Source organism: Notothenia rossii (genome assembly GCF_949606895.1).
Source record: "Notothenia rossii genome assembly, chromosome: 10".
Classification (NCBI taxonomy): Eukaryota; Metazoa; Chordata; class Actinopteri; order Perciformes; family Nototheniidae; genus Notothenia; species Notothenia rossii.
The window spans coordinates 2,066,633-2,090,958 of NC_136908.1; the positions used below are offsets into that span (position 1 = coordinate 2,066,633).

A 24,326-nucleotide genomic window follows, 5' to 3' on the forward strand; every position below is an offset into this window, starting at 1 on the left:
AATAGGTTTTTAAATGTCAAGAATCCCTGAGACACAGTTTCGTGAAAAAAAAGGCGGGGGCCTCCGGGTTGAACAGGTTCACTTCCTGTTTTCATTCCCAACTGTCAGATAAGAAGGCATGTGTTGTTTATTTAAATGAGCCAACCAAACTACTCGGTTTAGGAAAAGATAATGGCTTGGTTTAAAGCAGGGGTGTCAAACTCAAGGCCCGGGGGCCAAATCCGGCCCGCGACTTCATTTTCTGTGGCCCCACAAGAGCTTGCAAAGAATATAATATGTTTATTCTACGGTTTCATGATGATTTACAGAAGCAGGTTGCCACGCTGTCCCACAATGCATCTCAAATTAGACTTTTTTCTCAGAATTTGACTTTTTTTCTTCTAAATATTCATTTTTCTTAGAATTTGACCAAAAAAAAAAAAAGTTTAGTTTTGTTTAAATGTCACTTCCTTTTTATTAAATGTCACTTCTGTTTTTGACTTTTTTTCCAGCTTTTCTTTTGAAATCATTTTGTGACATTCCCACTGAAGAGACTTGCAATTATTTGCCCCAGACTTCTGCTTTCAGACGTAGTTAATTATGAAGTTATCACCCTATCTGATAATAATCCAATGCAGAGGCAATCATGTAATATAATACATTATTTTATATATATATATATATATTTATATATAAGTTACAACCGGTCCTTTGAGTGCAGCCATAATGCTGATGTGGCCCGCGATTAAATTGAGTTTGACACCCCTGGTTTAGAGGAAGTAGGGTCCTTTTTTTACCAAACGTAGGCACAAGTACAGAAATGAAAACTTACATGCAACAACATATATAAATTGGGTCACGCTAAATGTCGGAGTGACACAAGACCGTAGATATAAAGATAACTTGTCTGGTCTTGGCTCAGTCACGTGAAGACAGGAAGAAAAATAGCTCTGGATTCAACTTTGAGTGCATTTAAAAAAAGGTTTGGACCTAAGGATTAAAATTAAAGCTACTCAAGTGTGCATACCGGAAAGCAAATGTACTTAAAAATGTTTTGATTTAGACGAAGGTCAAAGGCAAAAGGTATTTTTGGGCTTCATAAAATCACTTGACTGAGACAGGAGTTGTAAATCCACCTTTTGGCCAATATGAAAATGACATTCTCCCTGGAGTAACTAAGGGCTAAGTGCCTTACTCAAGGGCACACTAGTGGTGATGTATCTGGGCGGGATTTGAACTCACAACCTTCCGATCTTCAGCCCACCTCACTATCCATTAGACTATCACTACCCCTCTACGCCACCTGACTTCCTCTTCTCCTTTTGTCTTACATACCATCACCACTAGAGATAGCTGCATAAAAACAATGACAAATAAGCGTGGCAACAAACACATTGCACAGATTTCGTACTGCGCATTTTTGGCCTTTTATGTGTGAGATATGTGATCTCCTCCACCACTAATGTATCATAATCCTTACATGTCTGGTTCCCTTATTCATTTTTCTTACAGTTTCTTGGATAAAAGGTTTATTTTAAACCCCAGCCATCCCTCGCTCCCTCTTCTCTCTGCAGAGCCAGTAATATCTTTCCCGTATCAGACGGGTAATAAGTGAAACAAGGTCGTTGAGGCGAAGACGAGAACATATGACTACTGGAGCACAACAACAATGTGCTTTAGCCTTCCCCACACTTTAACATACATCGTGAGGGAAAATACTTTTGTTACTGATGTGCCTTCGGAGCGTTTGTGATGGCTGGGTACTCCCGGACTGAGGCTCGCTGCCTATTTCAAAGTCTACGGCTGTGACCACCTGCAGACAGATGGGACGCATAAATGTGGATTCATTACGCCGCTCGTGTGTGTGTGTGTGTGTGTGTGTGTGTGTGTGTGTGTGTGTGTGTGTGTGTGTGTGTGTGTGTGTGTGTGTGTGTGTGTGTGTGTGTGTGTGTGTGAGAGGAGGGGTGGTCAATGGGCACCTGTATATTGGCCATATCAGGTGCAGGGGAGGCTTTTCCATTTTCTGCATGATTAAACTTTGAGTGGACTTCCCCGCATGTTAACATACACAGAAAGCTCCATTAGAGGAATAAAGGCTGCTGACAGACAAGCGCACACGGCCAGTCTGGCATTAAGAGCAGGCGGGAACAATCTGAACTCTTAACTTCTGGCTGAACCTGAAGCTGGGGTCAAACAGGAGAGCACGTTCATACTGATGGGTAGGGGGAAACACCGGAGACAAGAGGGGGACGTTTGTATCTTCTTGGTCGAACGCACTTATTGGAAGTCGCTTTGGATAAAAGGGTCAGCTAAATGCAATGTAGTGTAACACTGGAAGAAAGAGAGGAGAAATAGCTTCTGGGGTTATAGGACCGTCCAATGGGAGAGAGCCAATCGCTGACATGTTTATGATCGACAAACAAAGTTGAGGAAACTGAGACTGAGTTTTGACAGATAATATTAAGACGTGATGAGATAACCTCCTCGTCTCGATCTCATTAAAAGCCCTCATGTGACAAATCAATCATGTGCCATCGTTAGTTATATATTAGAGCTTATAATCAAAGTGATGCAATGTCACTTCTGAACGAAGAAATAACACAATGTTCCTCTTACAAACAAAAAGTTTATAAGCAATAAAAAAGTCAGTTCAGACCGTCGCTAATGTTACAACTTTGACTAGAAGAGCAGTCGGAGAGAACACACCGGCACCCAGGTTGAAAACTAGTGTAATATTAACATAATAGCTTTAGGGGTACCTGAGATTCAGATCCAAGTAAAACATGTATGGGTTCTTTCTCGGCCCCTTGATTACACCTTCAACCAAGTTTCATGAAAATCAAGCCAGTCGTGTTGTCGTAATCTTGCAGACAAAAAAACGTATTAAAAACACACATTTTGTAAACTGGAGTTTTGGATCCAAATCAACGCGGTGTTCCTGGCCTATGAGAAAACCTATTCAACGTTGTCTTTCCTGTAATGTTGCTGACAAACAAACAAACAAACAAACAAACAAACCAATAACCTCCTTAATACCAAGCTTTATGAAAATTGGCCTTTCCTAACTGAGCAACACAAAGGCACATGATTGGGTAATTGCGCACTGTGTAAACTAACCCCCCCCCCAAAACAGATAAATTGACCACAGACTGGCTAAAGATGTAATTATGCTTTATATGATAATCATTTCTCCCCAAGATATAATGTATGTGTGCAGATTGTGTTGCTGCGTGCTCAGAATGAACTCATAAATGTAATTGAATAGAAAATGACCATTGGCGGTAGATTGTCTGCAGACTCTTGGCAGGAACCGATCGCTCTTTAAAAACCCTGAATGTGGTCATCGGTGCAGCGCAGAGTGAGAACACAGGGGGAGAGCCATCCGACCTCTGCAGCTCATCCAGAATGCAGCGGCTCGTCTGGTCTTCAACCTTCCTAAATGTTCCCACACCACGCCGCTCCTCCGCTCCCTTCACTGGCTTCCAGTAACTGCTAGAATCCACTTCAAGACACTGGTACTTGCGTACCATGCTGTGAATGGATCTGGCCCTTCCTACATCCAGGACATGGTTAAACCGTACACCCCAGCACGTGCACTCCGCTCTGCATCAGCCAAACAGCTCGCTGCACCCGCACTGCGAGGGGGACCCAAGTTCCCATCAGCAGAAACACGTGGGTTTGCTATCCTGGATCCAAAATGGTGGAATGAGCTCCCCATTGAAATCAGGACAGCAGAAAGCTTACACATCTTCTTCAGACTGAAAACTCATCTCTTTGGACTCCACTTCCAGAGATAGAATTATTAACAAAGCACTTATATACTAATAAAGGGCTGGCTTATCTAGAGCCAGTTGAGTAGCACTTGAAATGTTTGGCTCTATGAAACCTGATGGACTTATATGATTCTGTTTTCTTCAAGGTTGTATCTTCTTGGTCGAATGCACTTATTGCAAGTTGCTTTGGATAAAAGCGTCAGCTAAAAGTAATGTAATATCAGTATGTAGTGTCTCTACTTTAAAGAGTCCTCTCCAGCTGATGTTCAGGTGTATATCAGTATGTAGTGTCTCTACTTTAAAGAGTCCTCTCCAGCTGATGTTCAGGTGTATATCAGTATGTAGTGTCTCTACTTTAAAGAGTCCTCTCCTGCACATGTTCAGGTGTATATCAGTATGTAGTGTCTCTACTTTAAAGAGTCCTCTCCTGCTGATGTTCAGGTGTATATCAGTATGTAGTGTCTCTACTTTAAAGATTCCTCTCCTGCTGATGTTCAGGTGTATATCAGTATGTAGTGTCTCTACTTTAAAGAGTCCTCTCCTGCTGATGTTCAGGTGTATATCAGTATGTAGTCTCTCTTCTTTAAAGAGTCCTCTCCTGCTGATGTTCAGGTGTATATCAGTATGTAGTGTCTCTACTTTAAAGAGTCCTCTCCTGCTGATGTTCAGGTGTATATCAGTATGTAGTGTCTCTACTTTAAAGAGTCCTCTCCTGCTGATGTTCAGGTGTATATCAGTATGTAGTGTCTCTACTTTAAAGAGTCCTCTCCTGCTGATGTTCAGGTGTATATCAGTATGTAGTGTCTCTACTTTAAAGAGTCCTCTCCAGCTGATGTTCAGGTGTATATCAGTATGTAGTGTCTCTACTTTAAAGAGTCCTCTCCAGCTGATGTTCAGGTGTATATCAGTATGTAGTGTCTCTACTTTAAAGAGTCCTCTCCTGCTGATGTTCAGGTGTATATCAGTATGTAGTTTCTCTACTTTAAAGAGTCCTCTCCTGCTGATGTTCAGGTGTATATCAGTATGTAGTGTCTCTACTTTAAAGAGTCCTCTTCTGCTGATGTTCAGGTGTATATCAGTATGTAGTGTCTCTACTTTAAAGAGTCCTCTCCTGCTGATGTTCAGGTGTATATCAGTATGTAGTGTCTCTACTTTAAAGAGACCAGAGGAACAGGGGGAAAGAGGGGAGATGTCAGGGTTAATAAACACGAGAAAACGATGTTTCAGACCGTATGGGGTACAGAGGGAACAGAGGGAACAGAGGCGCACCAAACATGGACACCTTAACAGCCCAGAATGAGCAGAGGCAGGAAGTGGGTGTATTTCTCCTCTCCGTGCCCTCCACCCTTCATACATCCACTTCCCAAAGTGTAGCGACATGTTAGTCTCTGCACACATGGCGCTCAGGACCAACAGATGGCAAAGGACGGGAGTCTGTGGCTGCTCACAGGCCATTTAACACAATGATGCCGAATCTACAATGAGGACAAAGCTGCTGCTCCGTGACACAGAGAAACCCAACGCTTCATTTCAGCTTCAAATGAAAGAAATCAATGAAAGGAGGAGCCATTGATCTCGGTGATTGGATTTAAACTGGACAAAGTATCAGCAGAATAGAAAGAGGAGGAAGGGGAGAGATGCTTCGTGTTTCTGTAAAAAGGAGAGTTTCTTTTTAAAACCACAGGAATTTCTGGCGTTAAAAATAATACTTTATTCTGGATTTGTTTTAGAAATGACTGAAAGACATGAGAGTGAAGTATACTTTTCTATATTATTCATATTATTATATATATGTGTTATTTGTATTCGTAATATTTATTGACTTCATATCTGCCGATTGACTAATTGTAACGTCCCACTCTTAATCTCTTTAATTTTGGGGGGCCGTGTGGCTTCAGAGGTTCCCAGGCAGTCATGTGACCTACCCTCCCCCGCTAACCATCCATTTGACCCCGCTGTGACCCCTAGCGCTGAGGTCAAATTAAACGGAGTCGTTCGAACACAACAAGTGTAGGTCGCTCTAAAGCAGGGGTGTCAAACTCAATTTCATCACGGGCCACATTCGCATAAAGGCTGCACTCAAAGGGCCGGTTGTAACTATATAAATATATAATATATATATATAAAATAATGTATTAAATTACATTATTGCCTCTGAATTGGATTATTATCGGATAGGATAATAACTTAGTAATTAACTACGTCTGAAAGCAGAAGTCCAGGGAAAATAATTGCAAGTCTCTTCAGTGCGCATGTCACAAAACGAGATGCATTGTGGGACATGTAGTTTATGGGCAACCTGCTTCTGTAAAGTAACCGTATAATAAGCGTATTATATTCTTTGCAAGCTCTTGCGGGGCCACATTAAATGGAGCTGCGGGCCGGATTTGGCCCCCGGGCCTTGAGTTTGAGACCCCTGCTCTAAAGCTTCATAAACACTGATGAAAAAAAAACTACAAACATGGCGGAGGAGGGCGAGGCAGTTTGTAGTTTTTTAGAAAATCTTTTGACAAAAATAATCTCACTTTCTCTACCTGGGATATATAAAGATGTTTAAAAAAGCTCAAGGTCATGAGCATCAGGATATTCATAATTCATATTTGAATAAAAGAAGCGCTTCAGACAGTTAATGAAAGGAGACCGTCGAGATCATCTAAAAATATTTAAAAATTAATAAAAAGTGTATTTGATGATATATCTGGTTCCAAAGAAGAAGAATTTAAAGTACCTCCTTCTTGGAAATATTAAGAAATAAACTCTAAAAGTTGCTTTTGTGATCAATATGTTTTCATCCCCGTCTGTCCGCCTTCAATTTAACTTTTGATGTTGCTTTTGCTTTATTTCCATCTCGCCCTACTGTATGCCTTTTTAAGTTTTATGTCACCACTTGAAAATGTAAAAATAATCCTTTTCATGAAACTGGAAACTACTCCACAGGAAGCAGATTAAAAACACATGAAGCATCTTTTAAAAGCTAGGAGTCTGCGCTTTAACGGAGTGAGTATTTGATATGTTCCACCCGACACTGTCCTGTGATCAGAGACACCCCCCCCCCCCCCCTCGTTCACACGCCCACTGAATTAGCTCGCTGTGCTAACGGCCGCTAATGTCCACAACACAAAGAGGTCCCAATTATCCCCCCCCACACACACACACACACACACCCCCCCCCACACACACACACACAGACAGACAGAGAGACAGACAGACAGACAGACAGACAGACAGACACACCTAGGTGGTGTTTGTTTTGTGTTTTTGGATGTTATGAAGCCTCTTATTAGGACTTTCTTTGTGTTGCATTACCAGCGCTGTCAACACAATTAATGGACATATTAAAATACTGAGTTTCCTAATTGAGGACTTTTATTGTGAAACTCCCCTTGTTGTGCAGCCTCGTCTGTTAAGCCGTTTCATCCGAGTAAATGCTCCTTGATCATCGTTAATGAACATCTAAACTCCGAGAGGAAGAGCTTTAACGCACGGCTCGCTGTCGATGAGGCTAATTAAAACCCAGGAGGTTTCATCGCTATCTGAGCGAATAAAGAAGCTTCACCTCCACTGACCCTGAGAGGGGCTTCAGATCAAAGAGGGGGGGGGGTTGGCGTGAGAAAACACACAAATAAAATCATGATGTGGATGAATGATGTGAAATCTAATCAAGTGTTAAATCAGACTTTAGTTCCACCTGGAGTAAATCCACCAGCTACCCTGCAGTATACAAAGTCATTCAAACTAGTTGCACCTTTACCAGCTTTGAGAACACTTTCATGATCAATCATTATAAAACATATCATATCTATTATTCTGAAATGGACCAATCTGCACAATGAATACTTTTACTGTCTTTCACTATATTTTGATGAGAATACTTTTCTACTTTTACTTGAGGAACATTTTGAATGCAGGACTTTTACTGTAACAGAGTATTCCTACACTCTGGGACTATTACTTTTACTCAAGTACAAGATCTGAGTACTTCTACTTTTACTAAAGTACAAGATCTGAGTACTTCTACTTTTACTCAAGAACAAGATCTGAGTACTTCTACTTTTACTCAAGTACAAGACCTGAGTACTTCTACTTTTACTGAAGAACAAGAACTGAGTACTTCTACTTTTACTAAAGTACAAGGCCTGAGTACTTCTACTTTTACTCAAGAACAAGATCTGAGTACTTCTACTTTTACTCAAGAACAAGATCTGAGTACTTCTACTTTTACTCAAGAACAAGATCTGAGTACTTCTACTTTTACTCAAGTACAAGATCTGAGTACTTCTACTTTTACTCAAGTACAAGATCTGAGTACTTCTACTTTTACTCAAGAACAAGATCTGAGTACTTCTACTTTTACTCAAGTACAAGATCTGAGTACTTCTACTTTTACTCAAGAACAAGATCTGAGTACTTCTACTTTAACTCAAGTACACAACCTGGGTACTTCTACTTTTACTCAAGTACAAGATCTGAGTACTTCTACTTTTACTCAAGTACAAGATCTGAGTACTTCTACTTTAACTCAAGTACACAACCTGGATACTTCTACTTTAACTCAAGTACACAACCTGGGTACTTCTACTTTTACTCAAGTACATGATCTGAGTACTTCCAATAAAATACTAAAACATGAAAACAGGCGGATATTGACAGCTGTTTTTCCGTGGATGAATGACAGGAATAATTGATCAATTAGAGCGTCATGAAAGAAATGCAATAAATTAAAACTCATAGGAATGATTTTAAACGCTAAAAATATATAATTATCAATATTATAAAACATTTTCAAATAGATAATATTCAAAAACAAATGAACGAGTCTTTTTGTCGCGCAGGTAAAAGCTCTGGATGCACGAGGGATCTCAGACACTCGGTGATAATATAGAATCATTTGATCGGCTAAATGACATTAAAGCGGTAATCTGCAAATAGGAAGTCCCATTTTCCGAGGTTTAAAAAAACTAGAAATATTTTTCAGATTTGTTCCCATACATTTGATTCACTCTGCACACGACGCCTACACACATGTTTACAAACAAAAGGTAAATAAACAACAATTCAGTATTTCAGATTGTGTTTACGCAACAACTTCATCAATGAATATTAAATGCCCATTCACATAAAATAAGAATTTAAATACTCTGCTGTATTTTTTATTATCGGTATTAAAAGAAGCCGGCAGCTAATTAATCCCTGAAATGATTCTAATTGTATTATTGCTTTAAAAAAATTCCCCAAAATGGCAGATGTTTAGCTTCTTAAATGTGAAGCATTTCTAGTTTTATTTCCCTTTAGAAAACTAATGAAGTGTTTCTGTTTGAGATGCTCAAAGGTCATTTAAAGACGCGACCTCGCACTCTCGTTAGGAGCATTTATCTGACACACTAATCCATCACACGCTGATTGATTAAGTCTTCCATCATCCCAGTGAAGCGGCTCGGGTTAGAGATGGCTGCCGTCACTTCTCCTGTGATCTCAGCCTCTCTGACTGCGTGCCCTTGAGCAAACGCCTGCTGGGGAGTGACGGCTGCAGGTCATCAGAGAGGACCAATCATCACACGCAGAGCAGAGGACAGGAAGTGACCCACAGCGCGAGGACTTTCACAAGAAAAGTATGAAAAACTACGAAAATCTGGAATTATAACAAGTGACGTTGGCGAGAACACGTTATATTTTATAATCATTTAATTTAATGTTTATATCTTTGCAACACTCGGAGGATTTTAGAATAAAAGCTAAATCATCATTGGTCATTAATTCAATTTATTGCACATTTTAACTTGTGTTTATTTAAAGAAATATCTAATTGACATTTCATTGAAAATGTTAATAATTCTTATTTTAGTTTTTAAGGACCTCAATCAACTACATAAATACAATTCCCTGGAATACATGTCACATTATAAAACTATCACTATGACAATCCTCATATGATCACCTAAAGGGGTGTCAAACTCAAGGCCCGGGGGCCAAATCAGGCCCGTGGTGGATTTAATTTCGGCCCGCAGGATAATTTTTAATTCCTATTAGATCTGGCCCTCCGGTATATTGCACGCACACCTTCACTCCATCCTGAGGGTCTCCTCAGCTCAGAGCCTGAGCCCAAACATTGATGACCTTGCACCCAAGATGAGATGCCAAGTATCTGAGCTAGCATCACAGAGCAGCACACTGAGTTTAATGGATGTTTCCTTCTGCACTTTCTCTCTCACGACAACAGGGCATGTTTGGTTTCTCTTTGAGGGAAATAGTTTTGTTGAAGCTGTTGTTGGCCTGTGGGAAAATGTACTCATAAGAAATGACTCTGGAGAAGCTGCAGATAGAGCCATAAGAAATGAATGAACTGATTATTTAATGTTTAATGTTGTTTTTATAGGCAATCATTTAAGCTTTGTTAGTTCCAGGTTTAATATGTGCAATAAGTTCATTTCAATAAGTTCTGCAATAAACATTGAACCAGTCCGCCCCTCGACTAGTACTCATTTTTTTTATTTTGGCCCACTGAGTATTTGAGTTTGACCCCCGTGACCTAAACGGTATTCATGATATTTCCTTCTACTCTCCAAGTATTTCCACTATTCCCAGCTGTCTTTAAACGCACCCTTTAGTCTCGTGGACAGTGATCCATCAACGGAACCCATTCTAAATAATCCTGGAGGAAAGTGCGAGCTGTCATTAATCTAAATGAGTGTCAGGGAGGAGGAGGAGGAGGAGGAGGAAGGTTTTTCTCTGCGCTGATCTGAGAACAGCCGCAAGATTTACGAGTCAAACATGACGCCTGCAAAGTGCCGCCGTTACGCAAACAAAAAAAAGCCACTTTCTTATCGAACAGAAATACAGTTTCATGTCTCTGAGCTCCGTGTTGAGACTTATTCCTGCTCATATTTAACAATGAATTAATGCATCCTGTTTCAAAGAGTCCCACCCCCCCCCCCCCCCCCCCCCAAATAAGTGTTTTTACGCATAAAAAACAGTTTTCTTATCGGACATAAATCTACTTCCTCATGTCTCTGAGCTGTGTGATGTATGACTTAATCCTCATGATATTTACAAAGCATTAAAACCACGCGTCCTGCTTTACTGTTGTCATTCCTAAAGGAGTGTTTTTACGCATTAAAAGCAACTTTTATAATCAGACACAAAATCGCTGTATCGTATCAGAGCTGCCTCAGAAATGCAACCCGATGTTTAGTCTTTAGTCCTCCTAATATACATATGATACGAGTGTTTTTACGCATCATAAACAACCTTTTCATCAAACTAAAATATACTTCATCAGGTCCACGAGCTGCTTTTTTAAGACGTTTTCCTCCTAATATTTAGCATTTTTACGAAGAGATTCCCTAAAGGACACTTCTTTGCCTTAATATGAATGATCTAATCACCCCAGACATTTAGACACCTGTAGGGTGACGCTTTAAACTGTGGTGACCCTTCATGGTCTGCAGCCTTTAATCAAATGTAACGCATCAAAAAACTACTTTTTCAAATGGACCTCCACGCGTCCCTCGGAGTTCTCTAAATCATCCCCTCCACAGGAATGATCACACCTGCTTTGAAGTGTGTTCTCTCCAGTATATTTATGATGCCTTCATGCCAGCAAAGAGTCCTGAAGGAGTGTTTTTACGCATCGGAAAACTACTTTTAAACAGACAGAATTACTAACCTAAGCGTCCTTTCCTCAAGAGTTTTGGAGTTGTTTTACGCATGACAAACACTTGATCTAATTAGACCAACACAAACTGAATCATACAGAATCAGATCTGCTCCACAAACACACCTTATGTAGTTATTACGACGTATTCCTCCTAATACTTCATATTGCATATTGAAGTTTTATGAAGTATCACCCACGAGTTTCCCTAAAGGACACCCATCCAAATGATCATCACACCTGCATTAAGGTTCATTATTCCTGACATTTTAAAATGCCGGTTCCAGAGAGTTTCTCTACAACTAAAGGAGTGTATTTACGCATCAAAACAACTTAAACACTCCGACAAAAATAGACTTTACTGAACCAGATCTGCTCCAGAAAACACAGCCCATGTGTTTTCTGGATACTTCTAATATATCACAAGGCATCCATGAGAACTGTTCCCAAAAGCACACTTACTTAGTAAAACGATCTAATGCCCAGTTGTGCAGTAGTTATGACCCCTGCAGGCCCTTTGTGACCCCTACCTGTCCCCCTGCAGCGATAATAACCACAACAACAACAACACACACACTCTCTCACACACTCACACACACACAGTTGGACCTTACAGTGCGCGCTCCGGCGGTGCTGCCACTCTCTGTGCGCGTGCAGTCCGCTGATGCAGGCTTTCAGAGCTTTTTCCTGCAGCATGCACGAGGACGGACTCGAGGTGTAGAAATCCAACATCTGCCCGGGACTCAGCACGTCCATGCAGTCAAACATGGTGACGGTCAACTAGTCCTGCGCGTAATGGAGAAATATCAGCGGCATAAGCGCACACAACTCCATCAAAAACTGTCCCCCCTCCTCCTCCTCTTCCTCCTCTCCCTCCTCTCCCTCTTCTTCTTCTGTTTCTTCTTCTTGTTCTTCTTGTTCTTGGCAGCGCGGATTTCGCTCCTCTTGTTCTGCTTCGTCCCGAACCGGAATCATGAATTATTTCGGAAGACAACGCTCCTCTAAATGCTCCATGTCCTCGCGGCGTTCCACGGACACACGCGCATTCTTCCTCATGATAATATGTAATAATAATAATGATAATAATAATGATAATAATGATAATAATAACAACGATGATGTCCCGATGTGTTTCCTCACACTGAGTCTCGTGCAGCAGCGGGATCACTCTCCTCTTTTATCAGAAATAACGCGCAGTTTAAAAAGCACACCTTCTCCTCTCCGATGACGAATGGGTTATCCGTCCCTCCGCGTGCAGCTCATTTCCAACTACTTTTGCCACTGAAGTGAAAGATTGAATTGCCTAATATATGCGCGTGAACTTTCAGTGAACCCCTCTCTGCTGCTGACCTTCACGTGACCCAGACTCCTGCCGGCGGGGAGGGGAAGTGCAGCGGAGGGGGAAATACAGTATGATAAAAATAAATAATAAATAATACATAATAGAAGCAGATTTTTTTTTTTTTATTAAAGCAGAAGAAGTGTAACTAGGTGCACCGTGAAGGAGGAGGACTTTTACACACTGGGACACAAACATGTAAGAACAATAGAAAATAAAAGTACAAAAATAAATAAATAAAGGCGATGAGAAAAAAATATATATAATAAAATATATAATACAGAGGTCATGCAGTTTGATCATTATATCATACACTGTTTTCTTTGTTGATCAAATATCGCACAAACACACACACACACACACACACACACACACACACACACACACACACACACACACACACACACACACACACACACACACACACACACACACACACACACACACACACACACACACACACACACACACACACACACACACACAGTTGGTTATATCATTGTTGCATAAGGCCATACACACCGAAAGATACTAGCACCAAGTCTAACATTTCAAAACAAGAGAGACATCTTTAGTTTCCATCAATATCTGTGAGCTGACCAACATCTACTTTAAAGCTGTTCATCAGCAGGAGAGGACTCTTTAAAGTAGAGACACTACATACTGATATACACCTGAACATCAGCAGGAGAGGACTCTTTAAAGTAGAGACACTACATACTGATATACACCTGGACATCAGCAGGAGAGGACTCTTTAAAGTAGAGTCACTACATACTGATATACACCTGAACATCAGCAGGAGAGGACTCTTTAAAGTAGAGACACTACATACTGATATACACCTGAACATCAGCAGGAGAGGACTCTTTAAAGTAGAGACACTACATACTGATACACACCTGAACATCAGCAGGAGAGGACTCTTTAAAGTAGAGACACTACATACTGATATACACCTGAACATCAGCAGGAGAGGACTCTTTAAAGTAGAGACACTACATATTGATATACACCTGAACATCAGCAGGAGAGGACTCTTTAAAGTAGAGACACTACATACTGATATACACCTGAACATCAGCAGGAGAGGACTCTTTAAAGTAGAGACACTACATACTGATATACACCTGAACATCAGCAGGAGAGGACTCTTTAAAGTAGAGACACTACATACTGATATACACCTGAACATCAGCAGGAGAGGACTCTTTAAAGTAGAGACACTACATACTGATATACACCTGAACATCAGCAGGAGAGGACTCTTTAAAGTAGAGACACTACATACTGATATACACCTGAACATCAGCAGGAGAGGACTCTTTAAAGTAGAGACACGACATATTGATATACACCTGAACATCAGCAGGAGAGGACTCTTTAAAGTAGAGACACTACACACTGATATACACCTGAACATCAGCAGGAGAGGACTCTTTAAAGTAGAGACACTACATACTGATATACACCTGAACATCAGCAGGAGAGAACTCTTTAAAGTAGAGACACTACACACTGATAGAGAAGAGTATTCATGCATTATAATCACTTAGTTATTCACATTAGAGCCAAATATCTATTTCTTTGAATGTAATCGTGCTTTAATGTCCAGCAGCTCCATTAAACATGTTACCTCCTACAGACTGAGCACATTAAGCTCATTATCGTGTTGTGATTACACTCATCATCATGCCCTCATAATGCATTAAACGTTATAGCACATAATGACTTACGAGGAGCACTACAGGTTAGAGGTCATCCTTTTGTATCGGTTAGATTAAATGGCATGTGTTAATATAAAGATTTGTTAGGGTCCTGATACATAAATTAACAATATAATGTGTATCGATGATAGTCTGATAGATATTTTGACAAGAGAAAATGCATCAATGGCTTTTGGTGCCAAATTAAGACTTGCATAAACACACATTTAAGGTGGGCTAGGTAATTCACTTCAGAAACACTTGTTGTTATATTCCATGGAATGCTCTTAACATCCCGATAGCAATGAATATCTGAAGTGCTTTCCTTTGACAATAAATACATAATAAAAAAGTCATCAGTGGAAGCCGTGGTACTGTAAAAAGCACGACCAATCATCTGAGCCGGCTAAAGTAACTGGATGGCCTACCTGCCTGTCAGCCTTCCATCTGTGTACAAACTTATCTCGTGCCCTCATTGGTCATGTGCGCGTTCGTGTAGTTGGAGGAGGGGCTCTGTGAGGAAGTCTGAAGGAAGGGGCAGATTTATTTCGGCTGTGTATTTTCAAATTCTAGAGCACTCGAGCTGGTTTCTCCGTTCTTACCTACCCTACCTTTAAGAGTCACAAGATTGTCAGCTGGACACAAGAAGACAATTGAAATTAAATGGAAATTGACCTGTAAGGCTGCACCCAGGGCGAGATTAACCCTCTAAACCCCAACGTTTCTTTGCATTTCAGCCCAAATGTCCGCACTAATAGGACTCCAACATTGACTGAAATCACCTTTCCTCGAGCTCTGCTGCTAGCAAGTTAGCTAACATTAAAATGCGGGTGTATTTAACGATCCTTAACAGGGTTTTTTCGGGAACAAACAAGTTAAATTATTTTGTCATGCTAGTATCACGTACAGTCTGCAGATTGATTTTCTTTACACATGAGCTAAGTGATATTATTTAAAGCTAAAAACGATCCCCAACTGATTAGCCATGCTAGCTATGGCTCACGTTATCCTCAACAGATTCCCCCATCAGCGTTCATTGTGCTTTACTGGAGAAACATGCACATTTTGCGCTATACCGGATTTTAATAGATATATTTAAACATTGATTCGTGGTTATCCTCGGTGCTCGGGGAGTATCGGAGCGCGGATCTGAGGCTTGTTAGTGTCCACTCACTTTAACATGCATTCATTAATACTTCATCAATAATTCAATGAATGTTTTCCTTTAATTTGTGGGCAGCTACTCCATTCAAGATGTACAATATGCTGAACAAGAACTCCTGTTAGAGCTTCCTCTCCTTTATGAACACATGATAACCATCAGCACTATTTCATCCTCCTGATTTAATGCAGAGAATAAGACGAGTATTATTAACGGAGGAGATTGAGAAGCAAGGCTGGTGTTGACCTGTTTTATTTGTAGCTCCAAGTTAAGCTCTACTACACTTAATGCCTTAATCTAAGTCTGTTATTTATAGGGAGCATTCATTTACTCCCATGTTTAATGACTTCCATCTGATTTTGAAATTAAAAAACATTGAATTTCAAGCACAGAATATTTGAAATGTTCAAAGTGGGCGATGCGTGCAACAGCTCGACAACACTTTCATTAGCAGTTAATAAAAAGCACAAACACAAGCAGATGAGGGTGTCTCCTCAAGTGGCTGAGTGTTCTCTAAATGCTGCATGTGTTGTCAAGTTGCTGGAGATGGTTCTTCATGAGGAACCTTTGGGTTTTTATATCTGCATGCTTTCTGAAGCTGCAGTGAGTTCCTCCTGATGGAGAGTTTTGGGCACCTGTTGGACACCGTCATCTCATGCCCACAAAGCACATGAAGTAAAGGGTGAAGCTCACTTCTTAAGAGGCCTAAAAAGAAAAGGTAAAAACTCACCAGTACTTCACTAGAGAAGGTAAATATTCGTGAATGTTTAATTAAAACATATCACAAGCTTCAGAACCGACATCACGAACCAACTCAAAAGTGAAGGCATGCATAAAATGACTAACATAAGACAGAGAGCAGGTTTCATGAAGCACCAGGTGTGTGTGTGTGTGTGTGTGTGTGTGTGTGTGTGTGTGTGTGTGTGTGTGAGCAGAAAGGCCAGATGCTCACACACACTCACACTGACACGCACACCCACACACTCACTTGTGTTTGATGGAGTGGAGGAGGCAGCACACTGATCCCCTCACAGCTCATGAATATTGCACCGCAGCGCTGAAACAGAAACCCCGGACCCCCCCGACACACACCAGCTGACCCCCTGCAGTTCAGCCGCTGTAACAGTAACCCCCGGACACACACACACACACACACACACACACACACACACACACACACACACACACACACACACACACACACACACACACACACACACACACACACACACACACACACACACACACACACACAGCCCCGGTCAGCGCGGGTAATGGATCCACCTGAAACCCACCTGTAATTAGAAGGTGATAATGAACCCATCCATCAAGATAAGCCGCTTTCTGGCTTCAGTGCTGCCAGGACTCGGCGAGCCGTGACAATACACACGAGCTGATCATTTAATAAGAGGAACGCCTGACAGCTAAGCATCTCTACTCTTTGCTCATCTCCGTCTGAAGGAGGGAAACAGCTGACCTGCAGCGCTGGGTAGTAAGAAAGCACACTTACTCAAAAGAACCATTGACCTATATTTAAACACAGAGCTGGATCCAGATCAGCTGAAGGTCTGAGCAGCTTCTCTCTCACTGATTGTTATGTTCAATGTTTGTTTCTCATGTGTTGTGTGTTGACATGTCTCTGTTGGTGTCACACATGGAGCTGTTCTGATGCAAGCAGCATTTCAGACTTCATCTGACCGTTACAGTTTCATCGTATCGTATTTACCTGAGTATTTTCATTCTATGCTCCTTTACAGGGAGGCTGTGGCTCAGTGGATAGTGTGCTGGACTTCGATTCAGAGGGGAGCACAGGTTCAAACCCCACTGCAGTCAGCATGTCGTTGTGTCCCTGAGACACTTCACCCCAAACTATAGCCTTTGACCCCTAACCCATCACACCTGCTTCCACTCCGACTGCTATTCATTTAATTTTTACTTTATTATGTGCCCTACTTGTTTGTTTGTTTGTTTGTTTGTTTGTTTGTTGGGTCCCTTGAAAGGCGCCATAACATTTGTATCTATTATTATTATTATTATTATTATTATTGTATTCTACTGCATTACAGACGCCTGTATCGTGTTTCCTCCACTTTCTCTTCCAGCTTTCACACATTCAGATTATTAGCTAATACAAAACATATGATGAACACATTAAAGCCTCAGTAATCATAACCCTTTCATATGTAACGATAATAATGAGCTTTATTTGCTGAGCACCTTCCACACGATAGACAGCTCTTAAAATACAGTTACCAGTGAAATACATTAAAGTTAACTTACAAAAACAAACTGTGTAGAAATCTCTAAAAAACAGCCATCAAATCAGACAGGCTATCCATAATGGATGTTTTATTATGAACTGAACCTGAGTCGGTATTATTCATCAACAACTCAAATAAAAGTTTAGGGACAGACTCTCAAGGTCTTCGGTTAATCCTTCTTTTGTGCGGAGTCCTTGTTCAATAGGGGATTACATAATACATTGATTTGTTATCTTTTTCAATGCTGTATTATTATTATTATTATTATTATATTATTATATTATTATTATGTCAGCCCCTCTACAGTATGTCATAAAAGTTTTACCTTGAGACCTTTATGATATATCTTTTTTCACATTTTGAAGTTCATTCAACTCTTCAGGAACAAAGACCCCCTCTCTTTTTGTCCTGATCCATTTCTATAAAAACTTGTCTGAAAACTGTTTACTTCAACTAACTTTGCTTACCTCTGCCATAACTGCATATGGACATGTACTGGTGTAAAGGTGTGTATGTATATATACAGGTTTTTTCTTGGAATATATAGTACTATGAGCAGAGGTGGGAAGTAGTGCAGTACAAATACTTTATTCCTGTACTTAAGTACATGTTTCTGGTATCAGTACTTTACTCCACTACTTATCTTTCGGACGACTTTTTACTTTGGCTTCCTACATGTTGAACACAAACACCTGTACTTTCTACTTCTTACATGTTGAACTCTAATACCTGTACTTTCTACTTCTTACATGTTGAACACAAACACCTGTACTTTCTACTTCTTACATGTTGAACACAAATACCTGAACTTTCTACTTCTCACATGTTGAACACAAATACCTGTACTTTCTACTTCTCACATGTTGAACACAAATACCTGTACTTTCTACTTCTCACATGTTGAACACAAATACCTGTACTTTCTACTTCTCACATGTTGAACTCAAATACCTGTACTTTCTACTTCTTACATGTTTAACCCAAACACCTGTACTTTCTACTTCTCACATGTTGAACCCAAACACCTGTACTTTCTACTTCTTACATGTTGAACTCAAATACCTGTACTTTCTACTTCTTACATGTTGAACACAAATACCTGAACTTTCTACTTCTTACATGTTGAACACAAATACCTGAACTTTCTACTTCTTACATGTTGAACACAAATACCTGTACTTTCTACTTCTCACATGTTGAACACAAATACCTGTACTTTCTACTTCTTACATGTTGAACACAAATACCTGAACTTTCTACTTCTTACATGTTGAACACAAATACCTGTACTTTCTACTTCTCACATGTTGAACACAAATACCTGTACTTTCTACTTCTTACATGTTGAACACAAATACCTGAACTTTCTACTTCTTACATGTTGAACACAAATACCTGTACTTTCTACTTCTCACATGTTGAACTCAAATACCTGTACTTTCTACTTCTTACATGTTGAACACAAATACCTGTACTTTCTACTTCTTACATGTTGAACACAAATACCTGTACTTTCTACTTCTTACATGTTGAACTCAAATACCTGTACTTTCTACTTCTAACATGTTGAACTCAAATACCTGTACTTTCTACTTCTTACATGTTGAACACAAATACCTGTACTTTCTACTTCTTACATGTTGAACACAAATACCTGTACTTTCTACTTCTTACATGTTGAACACAAATACCTGAACTTTCTACTTCTTACATGTTGAACACAAATACCTGAACTTTCTACTTCTTACATGTTGAACTCAAATACCTGTACTTTCTACTTCTCACATGTTGAACTCAAATACCTGTACTTTATACTTCTTACATGTTGAACTCAAATACCTGTACTTTCTACTTCTCTCATTTTCCAAACAGGCTGGTTCCTTTAGTCTGAATGTGTGTTTGGTGGCGTGATCATTATTATTTAGAGTCATTGCGTGCCTATTGATTTGAACACGATCCGTGTATCCATCATTTCCTGGTCTTCTCTAAAGAAGAGGGACCAATGGAAACGTTGTCATGTTGCCGTTGGTCACCATGGAAACATTCATTAGCTAACAATGACATTATTGTTCTATTAATATAAAGGGAGGTCAGGTACTCTTTAAAACAGCTGCTAGTTATGGGTACTTTTTACTGAAGTACATTTCAAAGCCTCTTTACTTTGACTTGAGTAAAGAAGTTTAGTCAGTACTTCTACTTTCACCAGAGTATTTTTAAACACGAGTATCTGTACTTCTACTTGAGTAAAGGATGTGTGTACTTTAACATCTCTAAGTATGAGTACTGTGTCTCTGATCTTGTTTATAAAATATATAAATTCTCACGAGAACATGACGCCTGTAAACAAGATGTCTCCGCGGATGTAAACAACAACGTGACGTCGGAGCTCCGTAAAAACAAAGCAGTCTCTGCCGTCTGACGCTCTGTTAGATACTCAGATCTCTGGAGGAATTATACCGTTTTTGACAAACATAAATATTGTTTCTGGAATCACTTTAACATTTTACGGGGAAAATCTGTATTTTGATCTGAGGGGCACAAACCCTGATATACATACAGCTCTGAATTTAATTAAGAGACCACTTCAAATGTTTCTTAAATCTCTTCATGTATGGCAGCCGTTCCACCGTCTGTTGAATTCCAACACAGAGAAATGTTGTCAGTAGTTTATAGAATAACATTTTAAAATTGTTCACTTTACTCGATTAACCCAGCTTCCCCAAATGTCTTTCTTTTTGGTGTCTATATACGCCGGGATCCGGACTCATGGATGATCCTGCGGTCCTGTGTCATGGATTGCGAGTCCTGGATCTTGAGTCGTGGCTGTGGTCCTGGATCATAAGTCCTGGATGGATATCCTCGTGGATTCATCTTCTTATTATACACACATGCATTTCAAAACATTTGGACTACCTATGTTGCAAATGTATTATCTTTTCAATTTACACACGGCATCTATTGCACGTCTGTCCGTCCTGGGAGAGGGATCCCTCCTCTGTTGCTCTCCCTGAGGTTTCTCCATGTTCCCCTTTAAACTGTGGGGTTTCTCTGGAAGTGTTTCCTTGTACGATGTGAGGGTCTAAGGACAGAGGGTCTGAGGACAGAGGGTCTAAGGACAGAGGGTCTGAGGACAGAGGGTCTAAGGACAGAGGGTCTGAGGACAGAGGGTGAGAGGACAGAGGGTCTGAGGACAGAGGGTCTAAGGACAGAGGGTCTAAGGACAGAGGGTGAGAGGACAGAGGGTCTAAGGACAGAGGGACTAAGGACAGAGGGTCTAAGGACAGAGGGTGAGAGGACAGAGGGTCTAAGGGCAGAGGGTCTAATGACAGAGGGTCTGAGGACAGAGGGTCTAAGGACAGAGGGTCTGAGGACAGAGGGTCTAAGGACAGAGGGTCTGAGGACAGAGGGTCTAAGGACAGAGGGTCTAAGGACAGAGGGTCTGAGGACAGAGGGTCTGAGGACAGAGGGTCTAAGGACAGAGGGTCTGAGGACAGAGGGTCTAAGGACAGAGGGTCTAAGGGCAGAGGGTCTAAGGACAGAGGGTCTAAGGACAGAGGGTCTAAGGACAGAGGGTCTGAGGACAGAGGGTCTAAGGACAGAGGGTCTAAGGACAGAGGGTGTCGTGTTGTCATACTGATATTCTGAACAAACTTTGAAGTCCACTGAGACAAATGTAACATTTGTGATATTGGGCTATATAAATAAACATTGATTGATTGATTGATTGATTGGTTGATTGATTGGATTGATTGATTGATACTCAAACACATACCTACAAATAGTAAAAACCAGAGACAGTAATGACGCTGCAGTGGTCTCGTATGCACCCAACATGTTAATAACAGTCAAGTTTCTTTTTAACTCTATGGTTTTACACAGTTTATAAAATGAAATTCAAATATTTAACAATTAAAGTCAAAATGTGTTAAATGTAGTTAGGACATTCAATACCTGTGTTGTTTCAGTTTATCAAAAGCAAAATTACAAAATATTTCTTTCTTTACTCATATATTTTCTTGCAATTATACGTTTTTTAAATGAGTATTAACAGTATTTGTTATTTATTTGATATTGATATATAGCCCCTAACAAAAGTATTTTTCAGTAAAATTACAGAAAATGCAGCTAATTTTGCCAACAGAAAATCATTTATTTTTACGGTTAGTTTTGTTAAATGTATTCCATTTCTACAGTTTTTTTTTGTTAACTTAAAATACATGACACATTTCAATAAACCGTTTATTCTTGTAAATTGAATATCCTGTAATTATGAAATACAATAAAAAACTGTATTTTTTTCAGGGGGAAAACTGTAAAAAAAACTTCTTTTTTTTACAGTGTATATTATTTATTTTGATATATGTGTATTCTCAGAGTTGGTGAGAAACTGAATTTCCATCCCACCGTCTGTGAAACACTAACAGAGGAGTTGACTTTGACTTAAATTAACATTAAATTAGATTAAATAGTTTTTATTTCCGCCACAAGAATCCTTATTTCATACCTTATTTATGAGCAGAGCTGGATTTGACGCTCACCATTCCTCCGCGGTTCAAACCCCGTTCACATCCCTATATTTAGTTACACTTGCACTTAGCCTATTGCTAATTTAATTGAAGCTGCGTGGCAGAAGCAAATATATTTTCCACTCGGGTTGTGTATCAACGCCACAGCGAGCATCAGAAGTACGCCTTTGTGTGGGCAACGTGATACGCAGAGAGACGGAAGATTAGGATTAATTTCAGTTCATTCACATCATTAAATTCTTCATATTTAAACAGTATTTATGGGATGTTTTAATCCTGTTAAGTAGAACACAGATGTACGGTTTAAAAAGGTTTGATGTAGTATTTGTTTCCAGTATTTATGGAGGTGTGACAGGCATTCATTCAGGGAGTCACGACACTTAAAGAGGCCCTGTTCTTCTCCTGTAGTGTGTTATGTACTGTAAGAATAGTGCATGTAAATGGTCTGCAAAAGCTAAAATCCAAAAGTTCCATGAAAACACTAGCCGCCGGATTAAAAAACGTTATAGCGTACCTTTAAAATCTAACTGAAATGAGAACAGACTTCCCTGTGAACTCTTTATTTCTGACGATGTTGTAGGGTTAACGATTTTTACATTGTGAGTATTTAAATAAGTAATGTTCAGTGACTGAGAAGTTAAAAACAAACAAGAGTAAAGCCACAGATTTGTCTCAAATTAGATATGGATCAAATGTTCGATATATTGCCCAGTCCTGGTACATACAACGACCTTCATAAGTAGAAAACATGACAATAATTTGAACAATGTCCCATCTCAAATCACGATATTGATATTATGTAAATCGCGATGCCCTATTGTTCACAGAGGTCCAAAGGAGGAAATTCAACCATCATCAATTATATAATCAATTTACAACGACCACAAACTGTCCCATTATTCTCATGGCTGCACTTCCCCCTTTACATTGTAACGGGTTTGACGTTATTTGAATGGAGGTGTGTGGCGCAGTGGGTTGTGCGTTGGTGTTGGGATCAGGTTCAAACCCCGCTGCAGTCAGCACGTCGTTGTGTCCCTGAGACACTTCACCCCAAATTGCCTCTGTGGGGATTGTCCAAAGTATTGAATGTGTGTACGTCTCTTTGGATAAAAGCGTCTAACAAGTGACATGTAATGTTTAATGAGTGGGGTCCCAGTCAGAAACAAATATGACAAATAATAATCAAAAATGGAAAAAAATAGTTAAGTCAAACCAAAGTCATTTCAATAATCCAGCACATAAACCTCAATGCAGTACAACATGAACATCACCTTCTTTTCAGTTATATTTCATCGCAAAATAACACACCCAGATATATAGATAGGCTATATATATATATATATATCTATATATAGATATATATATAGATATATAGTTCAATCCAGTTGATTAGAATCCAGTTGGGAAGAACACCAACATCAGTCCATTCTATTTCATACGATATCAGGATCGGGGTCTCATCGATAAAGACTACTCACATTGATATCATATGGAGCATGCTCAACCCGGTATCACGGCAAGACGTGAACACGTGGTGATTTACCACGCTGGGAGACGTTACGATTTTGTCCCTTCAAACGTGACAGTTACACGGTATTGTTAACATGGCCCACCAGTGCAGAAATACCCGGCGTGAAAACAGCCTGCTTTGCGCTTAGATTCGTTCAAACTGTACGCTTGCACTCAGATATTGCTGCTTGCACAGATTTCCCCCTCTCAAAATCCCTCAACCAATAGGAAGCCAGGTGAAGTGTCGTCTCCTTGCTGGCGCGTTCGCTTTACAATTAGAGCGTCCCGTAAGGGCGGTTACTCTTCAACCAGGTTTATTGGCTGATTGAACTTAGTTTACCACAACAATACACACATGTCAGCAGGAAGTAAGTTGCTCCAAAGTGCTGCTCGTGGTCAAACAGTTCATAGTACAGCTTT

At 40.0% G+C, this 24,326-nt stretch overlaps 1 protein-coding gene across 3 annotated transcripts in view; it reads right to left on the reverse strand.

Annotated features, from left to right (window-relative positions):
- LOC307022899 (retinoic acid receptor beta-like) overlaps positions 1 to 24,326 on the reverse strand; it is a 205,629-nt gene that overhangs the window by 82,437 nt on the left and 98,866 nt on the right. The window contains exon 1 of one of the 3 annotated variants that reach the window (XM_079655809.1): positions 12,018 to 12,235. The exons of the other annotated variants lie outside the window; for them this stretch is intronic. Within the exon in view, the coding sequence (XP_079511935.1) occupies positions 12,018 to 12,171 (154 nt within the window). The 5' untranslated portion in view covers positions 12,172 to 12,235. Of the gene's footprint in view, positions 1 to 12,017; positions 12,236 to 24,326 lie in introns of those variants that run through there. 3 annotated transcript variants of the gene reach the window in all.